Genomic DNA, 27,803 nt, shown 5'->3' on the forward strand with positions numbered 1-27,803 from the left:
TGCTGCCTCTGAGTTTCATTTTGAAGTGCATTTCTATGACCCCAATGATAGGATTACACAGGAAAAGTTGACACTGAATAACTGTCGATGCAAACTAGGAGTTGGAACCCATTCTCATAAAATTCAATGGGAAAACGTCAGTGGAACTGGATCAGTCCAGAACTAGGCATATGAAATCTACACAAACTAGCTTTGCTTCTTCTTACCCTAGTTACATGCATTGCACGAGGCATCATTCTTTTTCCAGTTTCTTCAATTATTCCAAAACGAAGAAAAACATCAGCCATTGCAAGCCTTTTATTATAAAAATAGCTGAGAACAAAACAATATAAATGCTTTTAAGATTTCTTTAATGGGTACAACAAAGCACTTGTTTTTGAAGAAGAGTAATTTCCTAGGCAAGACATAGAAAACAAATGTCTGTGCAGATTGGAAAAAATCACTTTGTAAGAATTTTAAAAAGGGTCACTTAGTTCTCTTATAGAGCAGAAAGAATTGCGATGATAGGGCTTCTTGAGGAAGGAAAAGAGGAAACTTCTGGACATGGGAGACTCATTCTTCAGGTAAAAGAAGACGACATACACACATATTTAGAAATCAAAGCCAAATTTCCTTACCTAGCTTTCACAACAATCCTGAAGTTCTCAAATTTATCAGAACTAATAAAGTTACTTTCTGGCTCTATGACGATGGAAAAGCTTGGCATTGCTGAAAATTGAATAGAAAAGAAAGCCACTTAGATGTGTTTTTATACAGTAGGCCACAGGTACTCAGAAAGCTGTCTCTGTATAGCCAGCAAAGAATCATGTCGGTTTCAATTGATTTGAATTGCAATATTATAGCCTCAAAATATACCTGTCAGCTTGTCCACAGTGAAGCACAAGTTATAAAGCCCTAAGTTATCTGCAGTTGCCCTGGCTCCACATTTTGCATCAGTGCAACTATGTCAGCATACTAAAGAATAACTCTATTTAGAGGCAAGCTGTATTAACACAGTCTCATACCAATGTGAGTGATTAGCTTGAACCGACATTGCCACTTGGCATTAGACTGCATCCCATTGCTGTGTATAAGCAGGCCAATGTTGCCTCAGGCATTTCTGCATTTTCTTCCTCTCTGTTGTATAGCTGTCCTCTATAAATTTCACTGAAAAAAACATATAAAAATGGAGGTTCACAGTATGGGCACATCTTACCATATTCCTTAACTTCAAATTTGGCAACAGCTGAGGTTATGAAATTCTTCTTATACTTGGCTTCAATCTTCCAAATTCCATACCTACGAAATGTCAACATTCGAAAATTTTTATGATTAAAATTGATGTCAAAGACTAAAATTAATATTACTACTTAACAATATTTCACATTGATAATTATTTAGAGATAAAAATTCTGCACCAAATTTTTTGCACATAGTCAGTGCCTACTTTGAGAAGATTCTGCTTTGATATTTTAAAATTATTTGAAACCTATTTTAAAGCATTGAAATAAATTGGAAGAGAATATTCCATTATTTATGTTATGACTGTCATCAGAATTTTGTTTTATAGTTACAAGCAGACACACATTTTGAAGACTGCAGATGTAACCAGGGTCATTAAGACTTTAATTCCTACCTTCTTTCACTTTCCAATTACCACCCCTGAGGTCAGACAAATGCCTGTTTGTGGCTACAAGTCTGTTTCAGTGCAGGCAGCAGGATTAGTACCTATCTGATCTACCGTAATTTGGATGATTTTTCTTTCCCACTAGAAGCACTCAAAAAGCATTTGCTTCATTTCAAATTGCTTTACTTAAATCCACAGAACTTCTATGCACAGAACATATCTAAATGTGTATATCTTCCTACCTAACCATTCAAAGAAACTTGATCCCAATTGCTTTAATTTACAATACTACATCCATTTCATATTTGCCAGTTTTGTAACATAGCTAAATTTGCTCAAAAATGCAGTCTTTTTCCCTAATAAAAAAACCATGGCCAGAGGGTATGACCAATTATCAATTCTTTGGTTAAATAAAGGTAAACTCAATACACTTAGCCCATATATAAGGTTATAAAGCACAGTAATAAAGAATTCAGAAATTCCACAAAAAAGCAAATAAGTTTAAGGAAACATTTAGAGTTCAAGCTGGATCAAGGAATGAATAATAATTTGACACATTAAAAAAAAGCATTAAGCATGCTAGTTCTCGCATAGACAATCTAAGTTGTAGTTCTAACATGCAGTATCTTGTACTTTAAAAAAAAAAAAAAGAAAAAAAAGAGGGAGTTCTTCAGCACATCACCATCTTAAACACTGTAAAACAAACCAACAAAACTCTACCAACAATACTTTGTATTATGGCCAAAAGCAAGTGGTTCACAGTGATTGGATCTATCAGAAAGGTCATCTTGAATGAAGACCATGTTAATCTAGAGCAATCGGATCTTGACTGAAAATCATGTATCTACACTGAAAAATGTATTTGTAAGATATATTAGCCAAGAAAATGCTCCAAAGGACTCATGCAGACTTCTATTAGGGTCTTTCTGACCAGAGCACTGAGGCACAACTGCAATTTACGTAATAATTTACAGAAAATCAGTTCCTACCATCTTTTGGCTGTATAGCACCATGATAAACATTATGCAAGTCGACTGTTAACAGATACTCAGTTTCAAGAAGGATGCAAAATTAATTTTTACTCAGACTGAAATTATTGCTAATTTCCTAATGAAAAGTAAAACAGTAAAAAAATCAATTTTCCAAGCACCTGCTAGCATCCTTCTGCCAACTCAGTGAATCTTCAGCACCCTCTCAAGACTAAATGGAGAACTGAAGTGTTATTTATTTTTTATGCTGGTGCTAATGGAAAAATGCTGGTGATGGTATGAATATATGTATGAAATATGAATGTTTCGTCTCCTTGAAATCCATACATTTTTGACACTGTTTCTACAGCTACAGTAGAAAGCTTTATTTTTTATTAGTCTTCCTTTTTAACTGAGCATGACAAACCTACCACTAGCTGTTCTTTAATTTCAGTTTTATCACCAGTATTTACACTCACTACAACTCCCTACTTGCTCTCATTACAGCAAGCATATGCCATCTATTTGAAAACACAGAGAGTAAGCTTCCCACTTGGCTTCAGGAGACAGTATTAGTTGGGAAGTCAACTGAACAGGAGAATAGATAGTTACACACTATCTGAAGCGTTAGTAATCTCCAGGTTTCAAGTCACACACCCCCTGTGTATCAAGCAAAAGATACTCTGACAGTCTTTAAGAAAAGGCAGTATTATGTTAATAATTCTCAAAAAGCATTAAATAACTCTACTTAGGATTAGGAGGAATCTTGAAGTCAGGAAAAGAAACTATTCCAGTAAAATCTTCTTCTTCTATAATATCCACTTTTACTCCTTCAGGATCCTTTAAATTATAACAGAAAAGAACCAGCAGTTACAGATCATTCTTATCAAAAGGAAAATCTTCATTCAGTGATTTCAGTGGGAGCCTGGCCAGAACATATTTTTCTGAGTTTTGCCCATTTCACAGCATGAAAATACAAACATTTTTAGAAACAACTCAGAAATTCTGATAAAAAAATTTACTGTGGTTCCAACAATTAAAAGCTGTTACTACACAATGCTTAAAATTACTATAACAACCACCCTATTGTTAAAGGCTAAAAGCTATTGTATAGTAGATACTGATTGTTTTTATATCTTAAATGAAATAAACAATAGTATGAAAACCATATATTATTAAAATTCCTTCATAAATCCTTTCCCCAGGTATTAAAGATAATTAATATTTTTTTCTTTTTTTCCATTTTGTAACAACTTCAGATCTATGACTTGAAAACTTCTATCCAACTGTGCAAAGTAATTTTTAAATCTTTTAAAAGATGTCTGGCTACCTGCAAACATATCTAACAGTTTTATTAAATATTGATTGTGATACTCATTTACCATCTAACTACATTTATGTTTTTTATGTTCTACAAAATATTAATATTAAATTAAATTACAACTTACCACAAAAGTTAAGACAGTTTCTCGCCGAGCTGGCTGCAGTTCTTCATTCAGAGAGTAAACTCTGACTTTCACTGTAAGAATTATTATAATAAATCTCAAAGTCATACCATTATAGAGATTTTAAAACCAACCAAACCAACCAACCCCAAACCAACCTTTTATCCCTACTATTTTTTTTTTTAGTTTTTGGTATTTTTAGAATGCTCTTGACCTTTTGACAGTATGGTGTCCAAACAGTATTTATTTGTGCTAGCAACAAGAGACCCTGCACGACCACTCTTTCATATTGAACCATCACAGTGCAATATAATTTTTTAACAATCCTAGCATATCACTTTTGTAGGAAAAGATCTCAATCTACATGAAACCAATGATTTGGTTATCATTTCTTCTCAAGTATTTTTAACATATTCCCAGGAAAATGTGTCACTCTTTGGGCCACAAGTTAGTCATTTAGGGTGTAGGGACCGAGCAGATACTGGGAGAAGTGATTAATTTCTACAGTATGATCAAGTACTTCAAAATATTACTCTGCTGATTTAAAAAATTAAATAACAGCTGATGGCAATAAAACATAACCAAGAGCTTAAAGGACATTGAAATCCTAATTTCTTGGCAAAGTTAACAGACTTTAAAAATTAAATAAGAGCCAAGAGAAATAAGCATTATTTACCTGACTGATCAGGAGTATAAATTGGTTTGTCTGTATGAATAAAAAGAAACCCATTCTCATAGGAAACAGGAATTTTTTTTAATCTTGTAAAATGTGGAGAAACAGCTTCCAAATACACATAGTTGACTGAATTCTCTGTTCTTGGTAAATCTGTTGGTTGAAGCTGGGGAAGATTGAAGATTTTAAAATAATATTAAAATATTTTTCAAGTATTTTATCCTACAGTATTTTTTATGAAGACGAGTATCGGAATACCAATTACTATCCTGCTGTTTATTATTATTAAATAAAAACATCAACATCCACAAACATTTATTCTTGTTTACATCATAGATGATGGTCTGGAGTATTAAGTTACAAAGAGATATTTTGAAATTTTGCATTTTATTTATGTACAGAACTAAAATAGCAAAGTGCAAAACCCAAAACCCAGTTATGAGGTTACAATAGTACTAATTATCAGACTTCCATTTATACATATAATGAATCTTGGCCAAACCAAAGTTGCTCTTGTGGTTGGTAGTTTGCTGAAATAGTTATTTTGGCTGAAAAGAAAAACTGGGTGAGAAGCACCACCTGGGAGGCACCGCCCCAAGTAAAACCTTCTTGGTCATCAGCATTCAGTAAAAATCTGTTTAGTTTCCTGCACTCTTTGCTTCAAGCAAATTAGTTAAAGCTTTATGGTGAAATCTAGGCCCCTTTGGAGGTTGTCACTGACAAGACCAAGTCTTGAACCTCAGTTTAGTTACCATTTTGGCTTACTCGGAACACTCTGTGATCTCCATTCTCTCCCTTTTTATTTTTCTAAAGTTATGCGACTATGATGTTTCTAAAATAGTTTGATTATGTTTAATTTTGGTGTCACTCTTTTACAATACTTTTATCCACCGTAATTTCAATTTCAGACAAACTAAAATGAAATAAACTACATGTGGCAAACTGAGAAATTGGGGGCCTAGGCTTCCCTTCCCAGTTTAAACAACTGAAAACTTACCATAATCTTTTTTGACACTTATAACTGTGACAATAAAAATACTGCAAGAAAAGTCTGAATTCCTTACTGTTAAAGTTACGGCATCTTGGAATTTGTTGGCTGGAGTTAAAGAAATATGGCCAGAAGAGTAAACAGCAAGCTTATCTGGAAAGCTTCTTATGGCAATATTGATTAGAAACTCCTTCTCATAACCATAAGCTTGAGCTACAACTGTCTCAGATGCCCCAACTCGGAAGATCTTTGGTGCTGTAAGGACATATCTGTATACGAAATATAAAACAATAAAAAGGTAATGGAACTATATTTATTTCAGATTTCTTCTGTTTGTAATTCACTTACATACACACCATTAAAGCAAAGAAGATAATCAGGCTAACTTATTCTAAGACACTAGTTAAAAACAGTAGAGCCCCAGTCAGAAAATTTTTTACAAAAACTGTAATGTAACATTACTAAATAAAAGCTTAGGTAATGTTTATGGATTTCATTTTGCAGACACACAAAAGCATGTCTACCAAATCAGGCTATTTAGATTAAAATAATTACTCTTTTTGCCAAATTAAACCCTGAAACACTAATCCTCCAAATAGTACACTTGTGTAGTTTTCCCACCAGTAAAGTTCTCACTGAAATGAATGGGACAACTTACAGTAAAGGTGAATAATTTTTGCAGGAATACTCCAATTTCTTCAGTGCTTTATAAACTAAAGTATGCATCATTCCACAAAAGCACAAGCCAGGCTTTGGTACTTGACCACATAATGTATCTAAAATACATGCCGTTAAACAAAACGTTCAATGTATGTGCATCTTCTTTTTCTAAAATGCCAAAAGCACTTAGGTTGGCTGCTTTCTATACACCATTGTTAGTAGTTATAAGAATCAAAAAACCACCGCTAAGTACAAATGTAAAATATACATCTATGTAAGAGCTTTCATCAAACCTGTAGCGAAGTATCTGTCTTCGGGCACTATACAAAAGCTAATGAGCACCAGCTTTATTTCTTAATGTTTTTCCACGTTTATCTTGTGGCACACATGGAGATGACTCTACCTCTTTCTCTGGCAGCAAATAAACTAATTCCAGAGGCATAAGTCCTTTTTCTACCATTAGTCCCACATACACTAGTGAGAATTTTGCTTGTGAAACCACACCAGTTTGGATAGTGCCTTTTGTATTGGCTCTACATAAATTCTGTATCTATTTACTTAAAACAGTGGACAGCAATCAAGTAACATTTCTAGTAAATTCTATATTTGCTTTACTTACGTTTTCTCTTGGCTAAAAGTTGATCCAGAAAATAGCAAAACAAACAAAAAAATTAAAATAGTCATAGTGTCTATGACAACAAACAGCAAACCATAGATGCTAATGATTCTGGATTAAACTGCATTTGGCCTCTGCAGAAGACGAACAGAAATACCACCAACACATCTCACTCACAGTTAATAATTAATTACAGATCATGTTTTACTAAAATGTTATTGCCCCTATCCAAGGGAGCCAGAACAGCTAAATTTTTTGAATTTTTTAAATTTAGGATTTATATTTTTAAACATGTCCAGAGCAATCCTATGGCAGTTCTAACTTCCTCTCTGTTTGATAACTACATGAAGAAAAAATAATTTTCAGAGGTAGCAAAAAAACCCGCAAACAACAAAAAATTAGATTCAGTTTGCTCTTCAGAAAATAATTTTTATTTAAAGCAAAGTAATTCTAAATTTGCGTCCAAAGAAAAAAAAACATTTTAATTATATCAAACATAGTGTGTTGATATGTTTAGACCAGAAGTTTCCATTTTCTTTTAGCCAAATGTATTCCTGATTATACCAACTTTCTGTGTCCTTTCATTACAAATAAAACTGCAATATGAAAATATTAGGACACAATACACCTACAACATGTACAATTTTAAACAGCATTTGCAAAAAAAACCAGGTGACAAAACCTTTGCATGTCTGATATCTAAGCATAGGACCTCAACAAATAAGTTTATGAAAAGTTAAACTAAAGTTGTGCAAGACTTCTCGAGTTTAAACAAATACCGTAGTCAACCTTTACGGGAAAGACATTTACAAAACTTTTTCTGATCAATAGAAAATTAAATTACAGGAAGGCCAACATGGGCTTCCCAACAGATGTAATAAACTACAAGGGAAGCAACAACATATAGAAGGAAATCTTACAAACTGTAAGGTGCTTAATATTATTAAAAATAATGGCCCAAATACCTATTACTAAATACCAAATGATGAGAATTTATACAGCAAATTTGTAGGGGTTGTATGTAAACAATAGGGAGCAAACTGTAAAGAACACTGGAAAGCACTTTAAGCCTAACAATATTCTGAAATAATGTTTTTAAAATCTAATTCTGTCCCTTCTGCACGTTCTTTTTCAGATATGGCCTACTGATTTTTCAATCCTACATTTCACACCTAGTTGTATAAATTCCAAACTCACACACACAATCCAAAGCCATTATTTATTTCCAACATCTCTGTGAAAATGGTGGCAATTCAGGCCTACTGCATTGAGATTATCATGATCAAATATAGTGTGTATATCCAACACCACATACAATGTTCCAGAGTAAAACCTGCCTACATACAATTTTACGCTGATAGGCTAATAAATGATAGATAAATAAGCTATATAAAGCACAGACAAAAAAAAACAAAACAAAAAACAACTATCACCAGAGCAGGCTTTGTTATTTATACCGCGACTTGGGCTTTAATTATAACAAAATCTCTCAAAATCGACCCTTTGGCAGCTGAGGACCGGGCAGAGGACCGGCAGCCGCCGCCTGGCGCTGAGGTGAAGCGGCTGATAGCGGCGGGAATAGGAAAAAGAGCAGCGCACGCGTCGCAGGGCCCATCAGCGGCGGGAAAGCCGCGCTAGAGGGGGCGTGGCTTCGCGAGGGCCTGCCCCGCCCCTTCCCCGGGCCCGTTCACCCGTCGCTGGTCAACAACCAGACAAAATGGCGTCGGCTCGGCTCCTCACGCCTGGCTCTTAAAGGAGCCGCAGCACACCGGGCCTGGTGGCCGGTAGAGACGACGAACAGTCAGTGGAGGAAAGAAAGGGGAGAGAGGTGTGCGGAGAGACGGTGCCTTCACGCGGGGTCGCCCGGAGGCCGCCCTGCTCACCACTGCCTCGGCGGCGACGAGCGGGAAGCGGTGAAACGGCGTTACCATGTCAACGCAGGTAATCAAAGCGGAGGCCTGAGGGGAACCGCCCTCGGCGGGAACCGGGATCCCCCTCCAGCGAGCACTGCTGCTCACCGGCCGCCTCACTGGGGGCGCGGCGGTGCCCCGCAGCCCGGCCCCGCGGAGAGGAGCTCTGCTCGGGGCTCGGCCGGCAGCACCGTGCCGCGCTGGGTAGTCGCCATCCTGTCAGGTGCGGGTCGGCCGTGGCGGCAGGGCGGGCAGAGGCCGGTGGCTGGGCTGTGGTGTCTGCGGATGGAGCGGCTGCGGCGGGTGCGCAGTCGTTAACCGGGGGCGGCGGGGAGGAGCTGGCAGCACCGAGGGCCCGTCTTAAAACGTGAAGAATCTTCCCAAAGTAGCTTTTCACTAGCTCACCATCATCTTTTCCCCTCTCCTGCCCCTTCCAGTCTCAGTTTCCTCGCCCTGAATGAGTTGTGCCTCCAAGTATTGGAGACAGTAACTTCTTCCTTCTTTCCTTCTTTTTGAAGATTCAGGAAAAAAAAAAATCCTTTTTAATGAAGAAAATCTTCTCAACTTAAGACACAATGTAGTCACTCACAGAGGTCTAAGTTCCCTTAAAAGCATATGTTTCTATCTTAAGGAATATCTTAAAATTTGCTTTTTTGTTTACTAGGTCTAGGTTTTAGTAAAAACTTGTCCCTTGAAGATGGTTACTACAAGGGCTCTTACAGACACAATGCGTACATGACTGTTTCTATGCTTACCCCTAAGGAAATATACTTGTCACTGGGGCAAGTTTCTATTAACATTCTCTGGAATTTCCCAGGTAGTCACAGAATAACTTGTTTGCAGAAAGGGGAACACTGAAGGAATGCCATTGCTAGACTGATTTTAATTTTTTTTCTTCTGTTGCCTTTTTTGCTTGTATTAGCTCTTCTAGCTGCAAAGTGGGTGATTTCTAGCGTTGGTAAAAACAAGTGGGATCCTAGTCCTTTCTTTCTGTCCGCTGCCAACTATGCTAGTTTGAGTTGAGAGTATCTCCAGACCTGACAGGGTTTGTGTAAGCTATAAATTGCAGGATAGTTACCAAGATGAATTTGCAAAACAGAAAGCAGTTCAGCTAGTTCCTGGTGTTGTGCTGTAGAATGGTGTAAGTAAACAGGTATACCATTCCTCTGAATACGTGTTCATGAAAACTGGAAGCTGTCACCCATTGGAGAGTTGGCTTGGATGTGTTTTTTTGGTACCATGTCATTGCTGGAAATATTTTCTTATGCTAAAAAGACAATTTCTTGGCTTGCAAACCATTAAGATTTAGACTTATGCACAGTCTGATGTTTATTTCTGTTCTTACAGATACTGGTCATATGATATTCTGTACTTTCGGCAATGAAGAAAGGCTCAGTAAGAAAAACATTATGTAGAAAACCACAGAAGTCAGCATCTTGGACACCTAGTCCAATGTCTCCTGTCAGTTCAAGTACGAGATCACCATCTCCTCTTAGCCAACAGACATCTCCATCTGCTTGCAAAAGCACGGAGCAGAGGAACCAACAACTTGATATTACAGCAGAAAATGTAGAAGCTGATTTTGAGTATAAGTTTCATAAAGGTATTGTATAAATAACTGCTGTTATAAAAGTACATTCTAAAAGCATAAAAAGGCAATGTTCTGTGAACTATGTGATTAAAGATGTATGATCTGTTGAAAACAACCCTGAAAATTTGCTTTCTTCTTTTGGTACTCAAATGTGGAAATGATAGTAATGAAAGCTGTGTAGAATAATGAGACTTTTACTCCTTACATTCTGTGGCGGGGGGAAGACTGGCAAAGGCAGATGCAGACGGTGCCTTTTTCAAAATGCTGTACCCGCTTACTCCAACATGTAATTTCCTGTAAATGCTTCTGGTGTGCTGTTTCTTCCCATCACCTGTGGGGGGGGGGGGAATAATTTTCAATGTTTTTCCAGTATTCAGTGTGAAGTAAAAGACTAATATAAAAATCACCAATTCATTCACTACTCAAGCTAGTTTCTCTGTTTAATTTCAGATGAAAATGGTGTTAGTGCAGGAGTTAGGTACATTACCGAACCTCTTATAAAAAGTCTGTCAAAACAGGACAATTTGGCATATATAAGCTCACTGAATCTTTCTTCCCCAAAGGATGGGGACAAGAAATTTAAGGTAAGTTATTGAAAATAACTGGTAATTGAGCAAAGTTAAAAAATTAATTTTTATTTATTTTTTAGTAAAAGTCTAAGTGGATGTAAACAGCTATATTCTAATTATGTTGGCCTAGTTCTACAAGCAGCTTCTGTTTAAAAATATATGTCAGTGGAAACTTGTGCAAAAGAAAAAAATTTGGATCAGTTAGAATGAAGTTTAGAATAACATCCATTTGTGTAATATTTTAGCTTTTGGATTGTGCTGGTTTTTGTGGGTGGTTTGGTTGGTTTTTTTAAAATGGCAATTTCCCTTTTGTGTAGATGAGTGGTACAGTGTAAACTTAAAATCTAGTTTTCCTCTTCCAATAGTATAGAAGACTGTACCTAAAGCAGGGTTTTAGAATGCAACAGTGAAACTGATTAATAAAAATGTTACGATACTTTGTATTTTGTAATGAATAGGCTGTTGTTAAAAATAGAGAAATACCTGTTAAAAAGATAAATGCCTTTCTCTTTAAAAAAAAATAAATTAATAAAGCTGCAATGCTAATGGATTAACTTTCTGTTCTATAGTACATAGAAAACTTGGAAAAGTGCTCTAAACTAGAGACACTAAATCTTAGTAACAACCAAATAGAGAAGATTGAGAAGTTGGATAAATTGATGAAGTTGCGTGAACTCAATTTGTCTTGCAACAAAATCAGGTAAGCAGAAACATTAACGGTTTTGGTAAGCCCAGATACAATAAAGCTGACTTTCTCTTACTGTTTAAGTGAGTTGTCTCACACGTGTGAACAGGTAAGGTGAATTTCCCATCAGTTATATATCAAGGATAACAGGCTTTGGTCAGATTTTCTTAAAAAGCACAAGCTCTTAGGTATTAGAAGGATATATAGTTCTGCGAGGTGCTGTTAGTGTACCATGGTTACAGTTAAACTTGTTTCCCTAGGAAACCAAGCCAGAAATGCAAGTTTCCAGATACCATAATGAAGTGTGTACAATAACCCAATTAGATGCATTAAAGATTTAATTAAATTTTTACTGCATATTGTTGCAGGTAAATACAAGAAGTTTTCTTTTAGGAGAGAAAGCTAAATGGGCTTGATCAGGCAGGCTGTAAACTCACTAAATTGCTTTTTCACTTTCACTGGTTTGAGTCTGGTATCTTTTCTGAGTCGTATAAATACGTTGAAGGGTAATGGTTCAGGCAATAGCAAAATTCCTTGTTTCCTTTAATTTTTCTGTTAGTGAATTATGATCTTTACGTGAGACTGGCATTGCAGTAGAGAAGCTGCGATTTCAGTAGAGAAGTTAACAATAGGAAGTAAGCAAGACGCTAGCATTTCTACACATTGCATTCACACAACTTCCTCTCTCAACAGGAACTGGAAAGGTCAGAGTAGCTTTTAGCTACTGCTGTATCTTCTCAGAGTCTAGTTGGTTCCTACTGAAAAAATAAAACAGTCACAAGAGCATGTTCTACTGTACTTTGTTAAAATACTCATATCTTTAGATAAATGCCCAAGTAAACTAAAACCTAGTATGTTTTCCACATTTTCTATGAAAAAAAAAAAGCGAACACTTTTCTTCTGGTTCATCTGTGTCCCATAACATTCTCAGGAGAAAAGGAACAAAATTTTCATACTAAAATGGAATTACCAGACATTAAAATAATTTTAATATTAAAAATAAGAGATTTGAAAGTAAAGGTTTTGCCACAGTGAGCAACAAAATCTTGCTGAGAATTTCTTTTTTGTCTTCATGTAGTACTTGGAAGTAAGCTGGTGTAATTTAATTTGAATTGTGAGTCCATGGCAGTAAACAACTGTTTTTGCAGATTTCTTGGATGATAATTATTTGAGACAGATTTTGCTGTAGTTTATCCATAATGCTTCAGTTACACTGTAAATTTGCTGTGCTTCATAATAAGTTATGTTTTTCTCTTATTTTCAGTAAAATTGAAGGTATAGAACATATGCAGAATCTACAAAAGCTCAACCTTGCAAGGAATGAGATTGAGCATATTCCTGTGTGGGTAGGGAAGAAACTGAGATCCCTGCGCATCCTTAATTTGAAACAGAATAAAGTATCATCAGTAAGTGATTATAGTTAGGAATAATAATTGTTCAGAATCTTTTAGTGAAGTGAACTGGTACGTTTACATTGATTGACTTGCCCTGAATAATTGCTGAGTATCTTTCAACAAAGTCTGTTGTGACATACAGCCGTTGTGAGGCTAGTAAAGTTGTTTATCAGAAAAACTCTCATTCTGTGCCAGGTATTCAAAGCATAAGCCTATATTCCTTTGTTCAGGAAATCATAAGTTTTTGGAAACTTAGGGAAAAACTTAGTGAAAATGTGAAGACTTTTGCATGTTATTGGTGGTGATAAGTTAATTATATAGTTTTGGAGACCAGTAAATAATTTATTTGCTTATATTTTGTATCTAGGATGTGACTAGATTTACTTCTGTGGTCCAAGTTAATTTCCATGTTTTGCAGCTACAAAAGGGTGTCTATGAAATGAAGTAACTTACTACAGTTTCTGAAGGAGTCATGCTGCTTAGGAGGAGAGATGAACCAGCTTTGAGTACTCCTCCTGATAGAAGCTCCCTTTTCTTTTAAATGGAAGGTTATATATATCCACAGGCCTTGTTATCTTGAAAGTTCCAAGATCAAGCTTGGTGAAATTTGCCCTCTTTGCAGTGATTTTTTTTTTTCATAGAAGAAACAATTTGATTTTTAGGAAGTTACTTTAGTCATAGTGCTGTGTATTTTGGTAGGGTTTTAGAGATTCCACTTCAGCATAAATGTTAAAATAGATCCTTAGAGATGGACCTAACATAAAACATTCTATACAGTCAGAAATTCAGTAATGGGGGTTTGATTGTTCTTGGAAGGATATCTAATGATTGTCCCATTTGTCTTTGATTTAGCTCCACGATATAGCTAAACTAAAGCCTCTACAAGATCTGACTTCTCTATTCCTTGCTGATAATCCAGTTGTAAGTCTGCCTCACTACCGCTTGTACACCATATTCCACTTGCGAGCACTGGAGAACTTGGATGGACAGCCAGTGACAAATCATGACAGGCAGAAAGCTCTAGAGAGGTTTAATTTAGGTAATAGCAATATGTTAGAACTAAAGTGAATGACACACAATTTAACTTTAGAAGGAAAAGATTTTCTATTTGAATTTTTCTATTATTTTGTTTTTCAGAAGAGATAGAAAAATTAGAGAGAGAGTTGGAAAACACAATAAAGGAGATGGAGAACCTTAAACTTAACCAGTCCAAAGTGCTTGAGCAACTTCACCATCAAGATGAAGTCAACAGATCATTAAAAGAAAAGACTTTGCAACAGAAACAAAGCTACGAAGACCTACAAAGGGACCTGGACACCAAAAATGAATTGGTAAGATAATCACTTGCCCTAAGTAAATATTTGGAATAGTTTTGCTGTCAGAAATAGTTGTCAGTGTGAGAGCCCAAATGGCTGGAGATTTATGTTTAAAATACAGAGACAGAACTTAGGCGCTTCAACTCTTTAGAGAGAGATTATTCCTTGACCAGTAGTTCTTCAATATTTCTCGGGAAAAAAGTAAGTATATTGACCCAACAATCAGTATCACTGTGGCAATTTATGGTTTATGATAACTTATTTGTTTGACTCCAGTAACTTCTTTCATTTAAAATTTTGTCTGTTGATGAAAGATTAAGTATCCCCTAGCTGCTAAATTGCTGGTGTACTGAATCTTGTGTGTTGTCTGGACTTTCAAGTGCTGCTGCAATAAGGGAAAAGATTAATTGCTTTTACAAACACAAGGTGTGCATACAAGTTGTGTGTTAGTAATACCCCTTGATTATTATTTTGGGTAATTAGTTTACTTGTACTTTATTCACATAATCCTAAAATCTTAATGTTTGACAAGTATCTTTCATTGGTAGCTATAAAATGCAAGATTTGTACGGTGGTCCTGGAAAAAAATCCTATTGACTTGAGAGTGCTCAGTTGTGAATGACCTGATAGGAACTTAATCTACAGGTTTTATTTCACTTGTTAAACTTGTCCTCTAAAATTTTATTCTTCAGAATCTCTATAGCTAATATTTCTATAGCTGTTTCTTCTGTGAACACACAAACACACATGCTAACAAGCAGCCTATTTCTAAAATGTAGTTTTCAGTATAGTGAGATTTAGCAGCATATATTTTGCAACTTAACCCACTCTTGTCCTTTGGATGACAAACTTTCCTTGCTTCTTTCTTCCTTTAGCTGGTGTATTGGTTTGTCACAGTTCCCTTTCCACAGAGCCTTTATTCCTCACTAAAGGTAGCCCCACTGTGCTCCTGGGTTGCATGGTTATTTTTATTTCTAGGATTTATTTGCATGTTTACTAAAGTAGGAAAATTTGTATAAGGTGTTCCAGTGAGACTTTATATGCACTGTGTTTTTTGAATACAATTTTCTTGATTTTTTTTTTCTTTTCTCTGAAACACAGTTAACTTTTGCATGATGTATATAGGTTTTTAAAATCTTTCTTTAAGCCTTTCCTTTATTCCAGTCTGTTCTATTTCTTTTCTTCCATTAGTCCTGCTTTCCACTGTCTATTGGAGTTTTGCTGCATGTTCTCCCTCAGGTATTCAGTGTGAAAAGTTGATTTAAAAAGAAATCACATGATGGACCTTTATTAAAAAAAGAAAACCAAACCAACCTCAAAACCTATCTAGCGTAAGGTTAAGCTAAAATGAAATGCGTAGGCTCTATACGATACTTGACAACTGAGATATTTTGTTTCTTTTACAGAAAATGAGTGTTAACAGCTCTCACTGCTCACTAGTAGCAGTAAATACATTTGTTATTTTTTGTAGATTTTGCTAAAGGATTGTACCTAAATTAGTATTTTTTTCACCTAAGTTAGTGACAAATTTATTTTCAAACCTTTGATGCATGTAAACTTAAAAGGCCTTTCATGTGATCATTTGTGTTACATTAATTGTGGGTTTCTTGTCTGCTGTTAGGTGTCATATTGTATCTTGTACAGAGTTGCACTTTGTGACATTCTTGATCCAAAATACACCATCTTAACTTTTTCTGATGTGAGCTTTGTTTCACAGTTACTGTCTTTGCCCTGCTCTCTATGAATTGAAATGTTTGTGATAACGATGAATCTTGAATGAATGCAACTTACTTTGTTTACTGGTTTATTAGTTAAAGCAGAAGACAATGGAGCTAACCCGAGCTTGCCAGAAGCAGTATGAATTGGAGCAGGAACTGGCATTTTATAAGATTGATGCAAAATTTGAGCCATTAAATTATTTTCCGTCAGAGGTAATAATTTGAAAATAATGATCTTTTCACTGTTGTTTCTCTTGCTTTTCATCTTGGAAAACAGAAAATTTAATAGGTTTTCTATAATTCTAATATATACTGCTTTATTAATAGTTATTAGTTACAAAATATAAAAATTTCATTTTAAAATCATAAGTTACAAGATTTGAACTAAACTGAATCAGGATGATGTTTAATGTGTTATTAGTATACATACCTATATGCATATGTTTTAGCTAGGTAGAGTCAGTGAACAAGCATTTCATTCTTATTAACCAAACAAATGATAGTCCTTGCTTCTCACTAAATTTTGGAGGGCCTTTCACTGGAGAAATTCCACAAGCCAGAATGTTCTTGAGTTAGAATTTCTGTTCTTTTCTGTTGATTTTTTTTTTCCTTCTACTAGACCTAACCTCTGTCGTACTTGCAAAAAAAATTGTAGAGATGCCTGAATGAAAGGAGTTTGCACAAGAAACATAAAGATCAGTAATCATTAACTACAAATGATTTTTTTAAGTTATATTTAAGTGCAACAATGTAATGGGCTGAGTATAAGCTATATTACTATTAAATCTAAAATATTAAGAAAAATTTGTTCAGTTAAATATCCACTTGCATTACCCATTTGGAACAAACTGATCATACCCCAATTGGGTGTGTTTGTTTTAAATTCAGTTATAAAATAACAAGAACGTTCAAGGCCAAAGAAGTCAAGTGTAGTCTGTTTTCTTCTAATTATTTGAATTTCAACTTGATTTTCCTTTATATGCTTGTTAAGAGAGTTAAACGTGTATTATGAGCTGATTGCGGCCATACTTCTGAGATATACTGCTTCATACATTTCAGGATGTTGAACTTGATAATGTACCTGGTGAAAGCCCATACATTGGTAAGGCTAGGTATAAAAGAAATATGTTTATAAGAGAAGGCTATATTGCTAACAAAGCTCAGCAGATGGAGATTGGAAAAATGCAACTAGATGAAGATGACTTCTCTAGAAATCCCCAGCTGAAATTGCAGCTCCAAACTCTAGATGAGCTACTAGAGGGTAAAGAAAAAAAGATTAATTCAGGTAAATTCTTATTTTAAATTTTATTTGGTAAACATTATGTATATCAATGTATTTTATTCCACTGATTAAATGCCTGACACATTTGACATAAGAATAGGAATAGTGTGTCAAAGGCTGTAAGTGCTGTAACTTCTAAACAGGTACTTGATGCATTTTGGGTCAAAACTGTTACAATTTCTTTTTGCTATTATTGTAAGATAACTCTGGATGAAAGGATTAAATATATTTATATAATAATATTTTCAAAATACAGTGTTTTGAAAAGAGAATGCTTTTGCATTTTTGCATATTTGATGCATTAATTTGATTGTATAAGACTCATTAAAAAAACTTTAGACATACTTTTTGAGAAACCATAACATATTAGCTTTGATTATCACTGTTTTAAGAAAATGCATTCTGATTAACGTTATAACAGAAAACATGTTTATCAATGTTATACAGAATAGTATAACTTATGTTGTGGGTTTGGGGGATTTTTTTTGTGTTGGCTTTTTTTTTGTCTGCAGCACAGAGAAGATTAGAAGAACTGCAAAGTGCAATAGGAAATGCAGAGCAACAAATTTTGGAAGTAACAGGGGAGCTGCAACAACTGGAGGATGCTCTGGCTCAGAAAAAAGTATGCAAAGAAGTTGCTATATGAATAGCAAGAGAAAGCGTTCAGAGCAGCGTTGATGTAGAAAATAAACCTTTTTTCTCCCCATTCATCCTCAAAGGGTTATGTATTATACATACATAAATCCATTTGTCATGCATCAGAAAAATCTTACAGATTTTAGCTTGTTTATAAATAAGCTGTCAGATTTGTATTGCAGTTAATTGCATCTAAGCATGTTCCATGTGATGCTGCTAAATTATTAACTTTCCCCAGAATGCTTTGGAAGAACATGGATATAGATTTGAGTACTGCAGTAAGTGGACATTTAGAGGTCACTTTTATCAGAAAAGGCCTTTCAGGAAGGACTGTAACTTAGTTGTGCATCTAATAATAAGCAATGTAGCTACATAATTGGCAGCAAGAATTAATTTTAAAACATTTATCAGCATTAAACTAAAGTTGTATCTTCCATTTCTTCAACAACTGTTATAAATTATTGCTAATTTTAGTTTTTAAACTTGCCTTACAATCAATCTTCCATATTTTAACTTAAGAACTCCTAACTGTGGAGGGGGAAAAGACATTTCAGATAGTCATCTTAAGACTGCAAGAAGGAATTATACAAGAGACTTTTGAAGACTTGTTTAAAAACAAAACACTATGGGATGATGGTCAAAATAAGGGTTCTGGCATTTCCTGGTATGGTAGACTAAGGTTATGAAATTTCTAGTTACAATAAGCAAACCGTCTTTCTATTGTCTAACTCTTTGTGAGAAAATCTTAGGAGTTTTTGTTACCTTAAGAAAATTAAGAGGATTCAAAACAATGAATAGTTCATTTTTAGGTAACCTGTTAGGCTAAACTGGCAGTCTGACTTAATTTTTAAAAATGTTCTTGATCAGCTGTGTATTTCCAATTAAACCATTTTACCCAACGTCTGAATGCTGTCTCCAGGTATCACAGGCCAACAAGGAAGGTATTGAACAGCAACTGAGTGAAAAGATACAAATCCTGCACCAGCTACGCAAGGGAGCTTTAGAACTGGAAAAACAAATGGAGAAACAGAAAAGAGAAATAGCAAAAAAACAGAAAGAGCTTGAAGATTTGCAGAGATCTCTTGCTTCTGTAAATCCTGAAGATCCAAGACAGGCAAGTAAAACTGAAATCTTAAGTTGTTATGTTCTGCATATATTCATGTACTGAGAAATGTAGTAAAGGCTATTTTAAGTGATAACCATTCAGTTGCGCCTATTTCATGGATTATATATTCTTTTGCTATTTACCAATTTCCTTTGCTGTTATCATTTGAGAAACATAAACATACAACTCCTCACAATTAAAAAAAACCAAACAAAAGCAAAAACCAAACAAAAACCCAACTTTGGTAAAACATTTGGGCAACTTGTTTTCAATGCAGTTGCAGTACAACACGTTAAGAACTAGAGCTCTATACTTTGTAAAAACATGCTGTGCAGAGCCTTGGAGACAATTTCTGTGTGAGAAATCCTTAATGCATCTTTTTGTAGAATCTGGCCTTAAAGATTTTTAAAGGTCACTGTAACAGCTGTAGGCCTATAGCTGAAGTGCTGCTGTGTCAGAGAGCTCTTGTGTTGGCACAAAAGTCTGTTTGCAAGGATCAGCTTAAAAAAACCTGGAGTAGCAGATGTAGCTGACCTGGCTGAGATGGTGACAGCTTACATTAATTTTCCAGCCTGTGAACTGCAGACAGCTGAAGGCAGCAGCAGCTTGGGCTTCACACAGTAGTCAAGCATCCTAAAACTAGAATCAAATTTCAATAAATAGTTCTAATTCTGAAAAGATTTATACTGCCTTTTTGGTGGGGTCTAATGCCCTTTCTCTGCTGTCACATACAGTCCTGTCATTAAGAGATTGAATAAAGTCTCAGAGGTACATGTTACAGGTTTGGGGCAAAGCTGGAGGTACCGAGAAGAGCTCTAGCTTGATAGTCTCTTTTTTTTATCTCCAGAAGAGCGAGACTTTTGATTTCTGAGTTATTAACTGTGTTCAGGTATAGCAAACATTTATAGAAATTTTAAATTAAAATGAAATGGAGTTACTTTTATAATAGTGTTTTTAAAAAGCGTATGTCTTTTTAAATGAGAGCTTTTCAGGCCAGCTTGATGCTTTTAAGTATGCAAAGAAAGAATTTTTATGCTTGGCTCTTGTTTTCAGCTGAGGCCTACAAACACTTGTTAAAAATGCATTTATTTTATTTTTTCTTAGTTGTCTTTTTTTTTTTTTTTTTTTTTTTTTTTTTTTTTTTTTTTTTAATTTTTAACTCTGCTGTTCAATATCAGAAGGGCCGTGTGCGTTTCGGGCAAGATCCCTAAACTAACGGCCGGGCCCCTCGCCCGGCCCTTCCCGCAGGCCGCCCCTCGCTTCAAATCACAACACAGGAAGCGCTGGCCGGGGCCAACCGCCTGCGGAGCCGGGAACGGGCCGGGCGAGCGGCTGGGAGCTGCGGGGCCCCTACGATCTGCGGGGCTGCGGGGGGAGCGGGAGCGATCGGAGCAGATGGGAGACTCCGCTTAACTGTTTTCTGTGCTGAAGATACCGGTGCTCTAGTCAAATGAACTCTAGATCAGGGGTGGGGCGTTTTGCAAATGATATCGAAGGAAGAAAAGACAAAGGCAAAGCTGTAAGTGTTTGGATTTTTTAAAAACAGCTCTCTTGTGACATTCAGCAGCTGCAGCAAAATGACTCAGCAGCAGCGCCTCTGCTTGGGTTTTACTTGTTGAAATTTCACTTTTGAAAGCCAAACGGTAGTTTGTCTTTAACAAGGTGACAAGTTGAATTCTACTAATGCGAATGTTAAAAATAACTTCTGGTTTAATACGTTAAAAATAACATAAAGCTATGTTTTAACCCATTAGTTTTGTTATAGAAGCAACTTTATAAATTATTTTCCTGAGAACTTGTATTTAAAATTTATACTGCTAGCTTGATTTATTTTCTTTTTTTGAGTACTAGGGAAAAGGTGCTGTTTTTCATGACAGTATAATTCTGTATTCTTCCAAATTTTCTGGTGTTTGAGTCGCTTGTGAGTAATTTCATACAAATGAGAAACAGCTAGTACTATATTGTGTTGATAACCAAGTTTTGTATGCAGCTGAAACAATCAGCTAAATTCATACTAAGTGCACGAAGTCCTGACAAAAGTCTGTGTGAGCTGTGGGTACGGTGTATTTCCCAGAAAAAAAAAAAAAAAAAGTATATATATATAAAAATCTGCTTTAGGTAAATCTTTGCTATAAACTTGGCCTGACTTGCTGGTTGTTCAGGGTGTTTTCCTTCGGGTGTTGACCTGACATGTTCTAAAGCATCATCTGCTGTGAGAGCAATGCAGGATGACAGGATTAAAGCTTCTGGAGAAAATCATGTTTGTTCTTGACTGAAAGAGGAAATGGTATAACAAAAAGTAAAGGCAGGAAGAAAGGTAGTAGCCGTGAGTAATAATTTATAAATGCAGGCCTTATTCATCATGCCTGGGCAAGGGGGAGACTACTAACAATGCTGTTAGTCACACAGATTGCTTGCCTATCTGGGATTCTTTGTGGGGCAGTAAGGAGGGAAAATATAAAAAAAACCCAAACCCCAAACAAGCCCAACCCCAAGAATCACAACATATACTGCACTTGTGACTTACTGCTGGTGGTGAGACACTGCAGAACTGAGCTAAAATATTGATTTGACTTTTTTAATCTGTATCGATGTTGTCCCGCTTTACTTTCCAACTGTTAATTTACAGGCTCACATGAAAGCTCAAAAAGCAAGTAAAGAACAGCAATTTGATATAATGAACAAACATTACAAACAGCTTGAGAGTCGCCTGGATGAGATGCTCTCTAGGATTGCTAAGGAAACTGAGGAAATCAAGGACTTGGAGCAACAGCTCACTGATAGTAAATTTTTCTTTTCTTGCACTGTTTCTTGTATCTAGGATAACATGACAATTGAACTGAGGATTCACTTTTGTTTATCTTTGCTTAAATTAAATACAGAATGTGTAGGAAGAAGTTGAAAACTATTCTTAACTAATCTGAAAGGAGACTTGGTGTACATTTTTTAATTTTTTTTTTTTAGTTGCCTCACTTATATGTGGTTGGGAGAGGGTAGTTTGCAGGATTTTATTTATTTATTTGTTTGTTTGTTTATTTGTTTATTTATTTCCTTAAGGTGAGGGGGAAGCAAACAACTGCTCTAAGTGACTGATTTGTTGCTCTGGGGTTCAGGATCAAAATGTCAAGGCAGGAAGGCCCTTTATCAAGTCTGAGCTGAGTGTTTTGTTGATTACTTAACATAGCCTTATGATCTGCAATTTTGTTGTCCCAGCAGAAGAAAGGATTGCTCTGCTTTTAATTGTATGAGTGAAGTATTGATAGTTCAATACCCTTATGATGATGCCTTTTCATTTATACTTCAGATAATAATCTAAAATATTAAAGAGCTGTCACGTAGCTAGTACTTGAGCTGACTGAGATTTGGTCATATGATTGTAGCCTCTGTAGAAGTGTCTTTTACATCAGTTTGATCCTCTGAGTTTTGGAAACTGACTTAATAAAGCCAATGAACTAAACTTATGTATACGTTTACTATATAACTAGTCTATGTGAAAGTAAATGTCTCAGAAAAGAATATGAATATAAAAATTGAAACAAAACTGATTTAGTTATAAAGGTAGTAAATGTCATCTTAGGTAGGGGATGGGAATGCACAAGGAACTGCATTTTCTTTTTAACTCTGCCAGTGATCAGGTTAATAAGGTAATATGGGAACTCCTAGCCTTTAAAATACTGCACAGGCTTTTCTGCTGGAGTTCTAGTTTCTTGTTGTTACTATGTATTTCAATAGGTGACCATCTTAAGATTAAGAAAGGCAGTTTTGTTTGTTTCATAAATAAGTGAGATATCTTAACTATCTCAAATTTGTTTTGCATTTCTGCAGGTCAAATAGCAACAAACGAAGCACTGAAAAGGGATTTAGAAAGTATTATCATTGGATTACAGGAATACCTGGAAAGTGTTAAGTGTCAGGCAAAACAAGCCAATGATGAATGTAAGGAGTTGCAGAAGGATAAAGAATCTTTGCTACAAAGATTGGCAGATCTAGAGGAGGAAAGAAACAACCTGGAAATAGTTGCCATGGATGCTGAAAAAATGAGAAAAGTAAGGCTTAATACTATGTTTCTTCTCAAATTCAGATACTTAAGAATAAGCTTGAAAACAATTAACAAAGGACCAAAGCACAATTTCTTGGACAAAATATTTTTTTTTGTATGGTAACTTCAATCAGATGTGCCCACACACTTTAAGAGCATTTGGCCTTTAAACCTGGTTGCAAGAGACATACAGTAAATCTGTACTTTGTGGAAGATGTCTCAGAAATGCAGCCTTTACCTTTCAGACATTACTAAAAATAGATTTGCAATCAGTATCATAGTGAATTGCATTAGTGAAAACTGTCTGGACTCTAACTGAGGATGTGCATGTTGCTAGCTTGCATCAGTCCTATCAACCAATTACTTAGAGAGCTGTCTTAGTATCCTGATAAGTTTTATGTAAACCTTAATACCAGGAACAAATGTGTATCACTTTAAGCTACACCTTTCTAACTGAAGTGTAGATTTACGTACAGTCTGTCACAGTAGTGTCATTGACCTGATCTAGGTATGTAGTAGTACCACCTAGCTTTAAGTTTTAATGTTTAGAGATTAGGGTTAGTGTCTCTGTTTTGATCTATCTGCTGTCACATTGATGATGAGTTCCTGAATAACAGAGAAAGAGAGGCAATGTACTCTAAGAAATCCTGGCTGTCCTGTGTACGTATTTCTAAAATGAATGTAAAATTCCAGGAAATTACAATGCTCAAAGGTGCACTCCAAGAGCAGCGAGAAATAAACGAATCGCTTAAAGATGCACAAGGGGACATCAGCGCTTATGAGGCTGAACTGGAAGCCCAGCTAAGAGACAGAGATGCTGAAGCCAATCAGCAAAAAGAAGAGTTTGAAAGACTGAAACAACTTAGCCAGGTAAGAACAGAGCTTTTATGTTGCCAGAGGGATAATCTACCCTGGTGCGAGGGACAGCCAAGCTTTCCTCCATACCACAGCTCCAACATTGACTTGCAAATAATTGTTGGTTTAGGTGTGCCCCCAAATGCAAGTTTGCTAGGATTTATAACTCTGCATTGAAGCAAGGTACAGATCATTTGGGGAATATTACTACCCCATAGAGAATATTCACCGTATTTAAAGGGAAAATAATAAACTGTATCTCTTTGGAAAGAGATAACCACGCACACATCAAAGAAGTGATGCTAAAGCAGTCCTGTGAAAAGTAGCAGGTGAAAGACAAAGTTTGCCTTTGCTCTTTGTAGTAGAAACTGAGTTTTATAGCAAATCTTTTTTTTATTTATTTTATAATATATTGTAAAGTAGTAGCTTTTTTATGGGGAAGAACAATGTATGCTTTAATTTGTACAGTCCCATTTTATCTTACTGTTGAAAATCCTCATTTGGATTTGTGTATGATGATGATGTACAGTAACTACTATATTGGTTCAGTTTCCATTCGTCAGAAATCAACATGGTGGGTTTTTTGCAAGACATTTTCCAGATGGCGGGCAGAAATGAAAATGCAAAACAGGAAAGTGTGGTATTCTGTCCCCAACCCCTCCAAGTCTTTCAGTTTTGATGTTTCAGGAAAAACTTGAAAGCTCTCTGTAGAACACAGATAAAATGTAAATCTGTCAGTTACCTAGTGGGTAGGACATGCTCATGCTAGGTCTAGATTAGAATTTGCAGTACCAATGATGTTTTAGGAAATATACCTGTTACGTATATGTGGTGATGGGTTGATTTGGGATGGTTGGAGTTGGTTTGTTGGGGTTTTTAGGAGATGTTGTCATGCTGCTTTATGAAATATAGCTGTTGAGTATTTGGGTGACAGGTTGGGGTTGGGAGTGGGGATATTAAACTGAAGGTTTTCTGTGTTTGTAGATGGAACTGTCAGCCCTGCAAGCTGAACTTGAAAAAGAAAGGCAAGCATTAGAGAATGCTGTGACCAAAGCACAACTAGCAGAAGAGAAGGAACAACAAAATTATAAGCTCCTTTCTCAGTTCAAACAATTGCAGGTGAAGTATTTGTTTCCTTTAAAAAGTTACCTGATACACAGTATGTTCCCCCAAGGCGAAACTGTAAGAATTTTAAAGGATTCTGTATGAATCTGTTTTGAGGGTCAGTAGTATTTATGACTTTCCCTGACTTTAATTTTCTTGTCCGGAGACCCTGCACCATAGTCTTTTATCTGTCTATTTTATTTATTTAAATTGACCTTTGAAATAATTTCAGAGCTGCTCAGTTATGTTGCAGAGGGGTTGATAAATTGTTATATGTATCTTAATTTCCCACAAGCTTCATCCACTACATGTCAGTAAGAAAACTATTTGGATGCAGAAGAAAAAAACTGATCAAATACCTAAAGCAGAATTTATTGCCTCTGTTTAAAGCTGCAGATCCTGAGGAATCTTACTTAATTGCCACAAAATGGTAATGACATCTAAGTGCAATAGGCAACAGAGCTTGTGATCCTTGAACTCACAGGAACTGCATGAACTGTATAGGTGTACAGAAACACCTCTACTTTAATACAGTGACATAGATCACGGCCTCATCTTAGGAACTGAGATTAGAAACTGAGTGTTCCTCTTGCCTTTGGGCAATGTGGTCTAGTGGAGGGTGTCCCTGCCCACAGCAGGGGGGTTGGAACTAGATGATCTTTAAGGTCCCTTCCAACCCAAACCATTCTATGATTCTGTGATTCTTCCTAAAGCTGCTGAAAGGCTCAATCACAACAGGATTTCTCTAGGCAAGAATAACACACTGAGCTCAAGATCTTCAAAATATGTCTGGTAAAGAAAAACATAATGAAGGGAGGTTTAAGTGCTGTGTGATTAAAGCAACTTCCCCTGTTGTGGGAAGGCTGGATTCAGTCCTTCTTTGTATCTAGATCTCTCTTTCCTATCTCACATACTACTCAGAGGACTCTTTCTTTAAAAAACGGAACAAACAGAAAAACCCAACATCAACAAGTCCAAAACAGATCTAGGTATTAAAAATTCTAGCTTCTACCATTTGTGTATTTGTTTGCTTATGGTTGTGTGAGTGGGTTTTTTTTGTCTTGTCTTTTTTTTCTAGGGAGACAACAATCTCCTGAAACAGCAGCTTAAAGATCTTCAGAATCAGCTAAACCATGCAGTTGGTAACTTAATTCATCCTGAGGAGGTCTTAGCTCGTATAAATGAACTCAAGCAAAAGCTTCAGACAGGAGTTGGAGAGATTAAGTGAGTAAAATAAAAGTACAAGTAGTGTTAGATTTGTGCGTGTGAAATTGGTAAGTACAGGAGAGCAACAAGGTACTTGTGCTGCATCCTACTGAGTGCAACTTGGGGCAGTTCAAATATGAACTTCAGCACCCTGTGGTTGTTAAGAGCACATCACCTGAGCTCAGTAATTACATTGCTGAGGGAAGTATGCCGTCCCCTTGGGTTTCACTGCAAGGGACAGGGCAAACTTCCCTCCCTGCTTTGTCCCCAGTAACAAAGAACAGTATAAATAGTGCCAGGGTGGAGGTCTGTGTGGAGTGTAACATGTGCACCTGAATTCATTTACACTGGATGTCTTAAACTTGCACGATTGTACTAGACTTTTTTATTTCGGTATCTGGTATCACAATTTAAAATTGCTATGTTCTATCTTGGAACCTGGATTTTTTTCTTTCAGATGTCAGAACTCAGCTGATGTCTTAGGGAAAAGCCTTGCAAATCTGCAAAAAGAATTTAATGACATCCTTGCTGATGCTCAGAGAGAAAAAGAGAAAGCATGGACTAGACAGAGACAATTGCAGGAAGAAATGGTATCCCAGCAGGAAAAACTGGAAGAAGTACAGGAGAAATATAGACAGGCAGGTATCAAAACAACAAAAGCAAGAGTAAACCAATTTCAGCTTAGTCTAAAAAATGTAACTTGCAGGTGAAGGATCAAGTTTCACTATGAATGTAGCTTTGCTACCCTCCATCTTTCAGAGAAGTATGATTTTACTGACGGTAGACGAATGCATTTGCTTGTCAGAAACAAATTTGACAACTCACATCAGAGCAGGATGCCGTTACTCATGATTAGGAATACTAATTATTATTAGAATTCTGATTTTCCTCTTGTGCATAAATATATACTATGTAGTAATTTTCATTGTAAAGAACCTGTATAAGCAGCCAAAAGTTTCCAAAGAGGGAAAACAAATAATTGACCACTTCCATGCTATGTATACTGTGACATTCTGGTTAAAGTAGTGAAATACATCAGTCATTCTTGCTTGCTTTTGGTAAGTGTTAAATTGGATAGTTGACAGGACATGTGCTCCTTTGCAGCCTTTTGTTGGCTTTTATTTTATATAAAGCTTGCAAAAATATTGCATGGAGGAGAAGGGCTTAATGTGCATTAAAACTTCCAGAGGCAACTCTTAATTTTAGCTGTATGATAACAAGGAGAGATCTACTTTTTGGTGTTCATGTAACAGTGAAGTCTTTTTTGTGGATTTTTTTTTTTTTTAATTAATAGTCTTTATGATTTTTGCCTGATTATTTGGTGAATTAGAATTTAGGCTCAATGATATGTCTCAGAGGCAACAAAGAGTTTAATTATAGGTAGAAAAATACCACCAGTAACCTCCTCAAAAGGTCAATATACATACCACTACCAAA

General features: G+C 35.9%; 2 protein-coding genes across 3 annotated transcripts in view; one reads left to right on the plus strand and one right to left on the minus strand.

The window, feature by feature from the left end:
* C5 (complement C5) overlaps nt 1-7,105 on the minus strand; it is a 28,650-nt gene extending 21,545 nt beyond the window's left edge. For both annotated transcript variants that reach the window (XM_010303323.2, XM_075772225.1), the window contains exons 1-8: nt 6,960-7,105; nt 5,757-5,949; nt 4,696-4,858; nt 4,023-4,093; nt 3,323-3,414; nt 1,196-1,278; nt 618-708; nt 207-312 (exon numbers count right to left, since the gene is read on the minus strand). In XM_010303323.2, the coding sequence (XP_010301625.1) occupies nt 207-312; nt 618-708; nt 1,196-1,278; nt 3,323-3,414; nt 4,023-4,093; nt 4,696-4,858; nt 5,757-5,949; nt 6,960-7,024 (864 nt within the window). In that variant the 5' untranslated portion in view covers nt 7,025-7,105. The remainder of the gene's footprint in view (nt 1-206; nt 313-617; nt 709-1,195; nt 1,279-3,322; nt 3,415-4,022; nt 4,094-4,695; nt 4,859-5,756; nt 5,950-6,959) is intronic.
* Nucleotides 7,106-8,666: 1,561 nt separating this feature from the next.
* CNTRL (centriolin) overlaps nt 8,667-27,803 on the plus strand; it is a 36,289-nt gene continuing 17,152 nt past the window's right edge. Inside the window, exons 1-18 of the mRNA XM_075772224.1 lie at nt 8,667-8,897; nt 10,214-10,469; nt 10,908-11,041; nt 11,596-11,726; nt 12,976-13,117; nt 13,958-14,144; nt 14,243-14,436; nt 15,297-15,353; nt 16,233-16,352; nt 17,199-17,424; nt 17,934-18,043; nt 18,977-19,171; nt 21,792-21,945; nt 22,988-23,208; nt 23,895-24,071; nt 25,041-25,175; nt 26,239-26,384; nt 26,824-27,004. Coding sequence (XP_075628339.1) covers nt 10,247-10,469; nt 10,908-11,041; nt 11,596-11,726; nt 12,976-13,117; nt 13,958-14,144; nt 14,243-14,436; nt 15,297-15,353; nt 16,233-16,352; nt 17,199-17,424; nt 17,934-18,043; nt 18,977-19,171; nt 21,792-21,945; nt 22,988-23,208; nt 23,895-24,071; nt 25,041-25,175; nt 26,239-26,384; nt 26,824-27,004 — 2,733 coding nt within the window. The 5' untranslated portion in view covers nt 8,667-8,897; nt 10,214-10,246. The remainder of the gene's footprint in view (nt 8,898-10,213; nt 10,470-10,907; nt 11,042-11,595; nt 11,727-12,975; nt 13,118-13,957; nt 14,145-14,242; nt 14,437-15,296; nt 15,354-16,232; nt 16,353-17,198; nt 17,425-17,933; nt 18,044-18,976; nt 19,172-21,791; nt 21,946-22,987; nt 23,209-23,894; nt 24,072-25,040; nt 25,176-26,238; nt 26,385-26,823; nt 27,005-27,803) is intronic.

The sequence above is a fragment of the Balearica regulorum genome, chromosome 20, assembly GCF_011004875.1.
Source record: "Balearica regulorum gibbericeps isolate bBalReg1 chromosome 20, bBalReg1.pri, whole genome shotgun sequence".
Classification (NCBI taxonomy): domain Eukaryota; kingdom Metazoa; phylum Chordata; class Aves; order Gruiformes; family Gruidae; genus Balearica; species Balearica regulorum.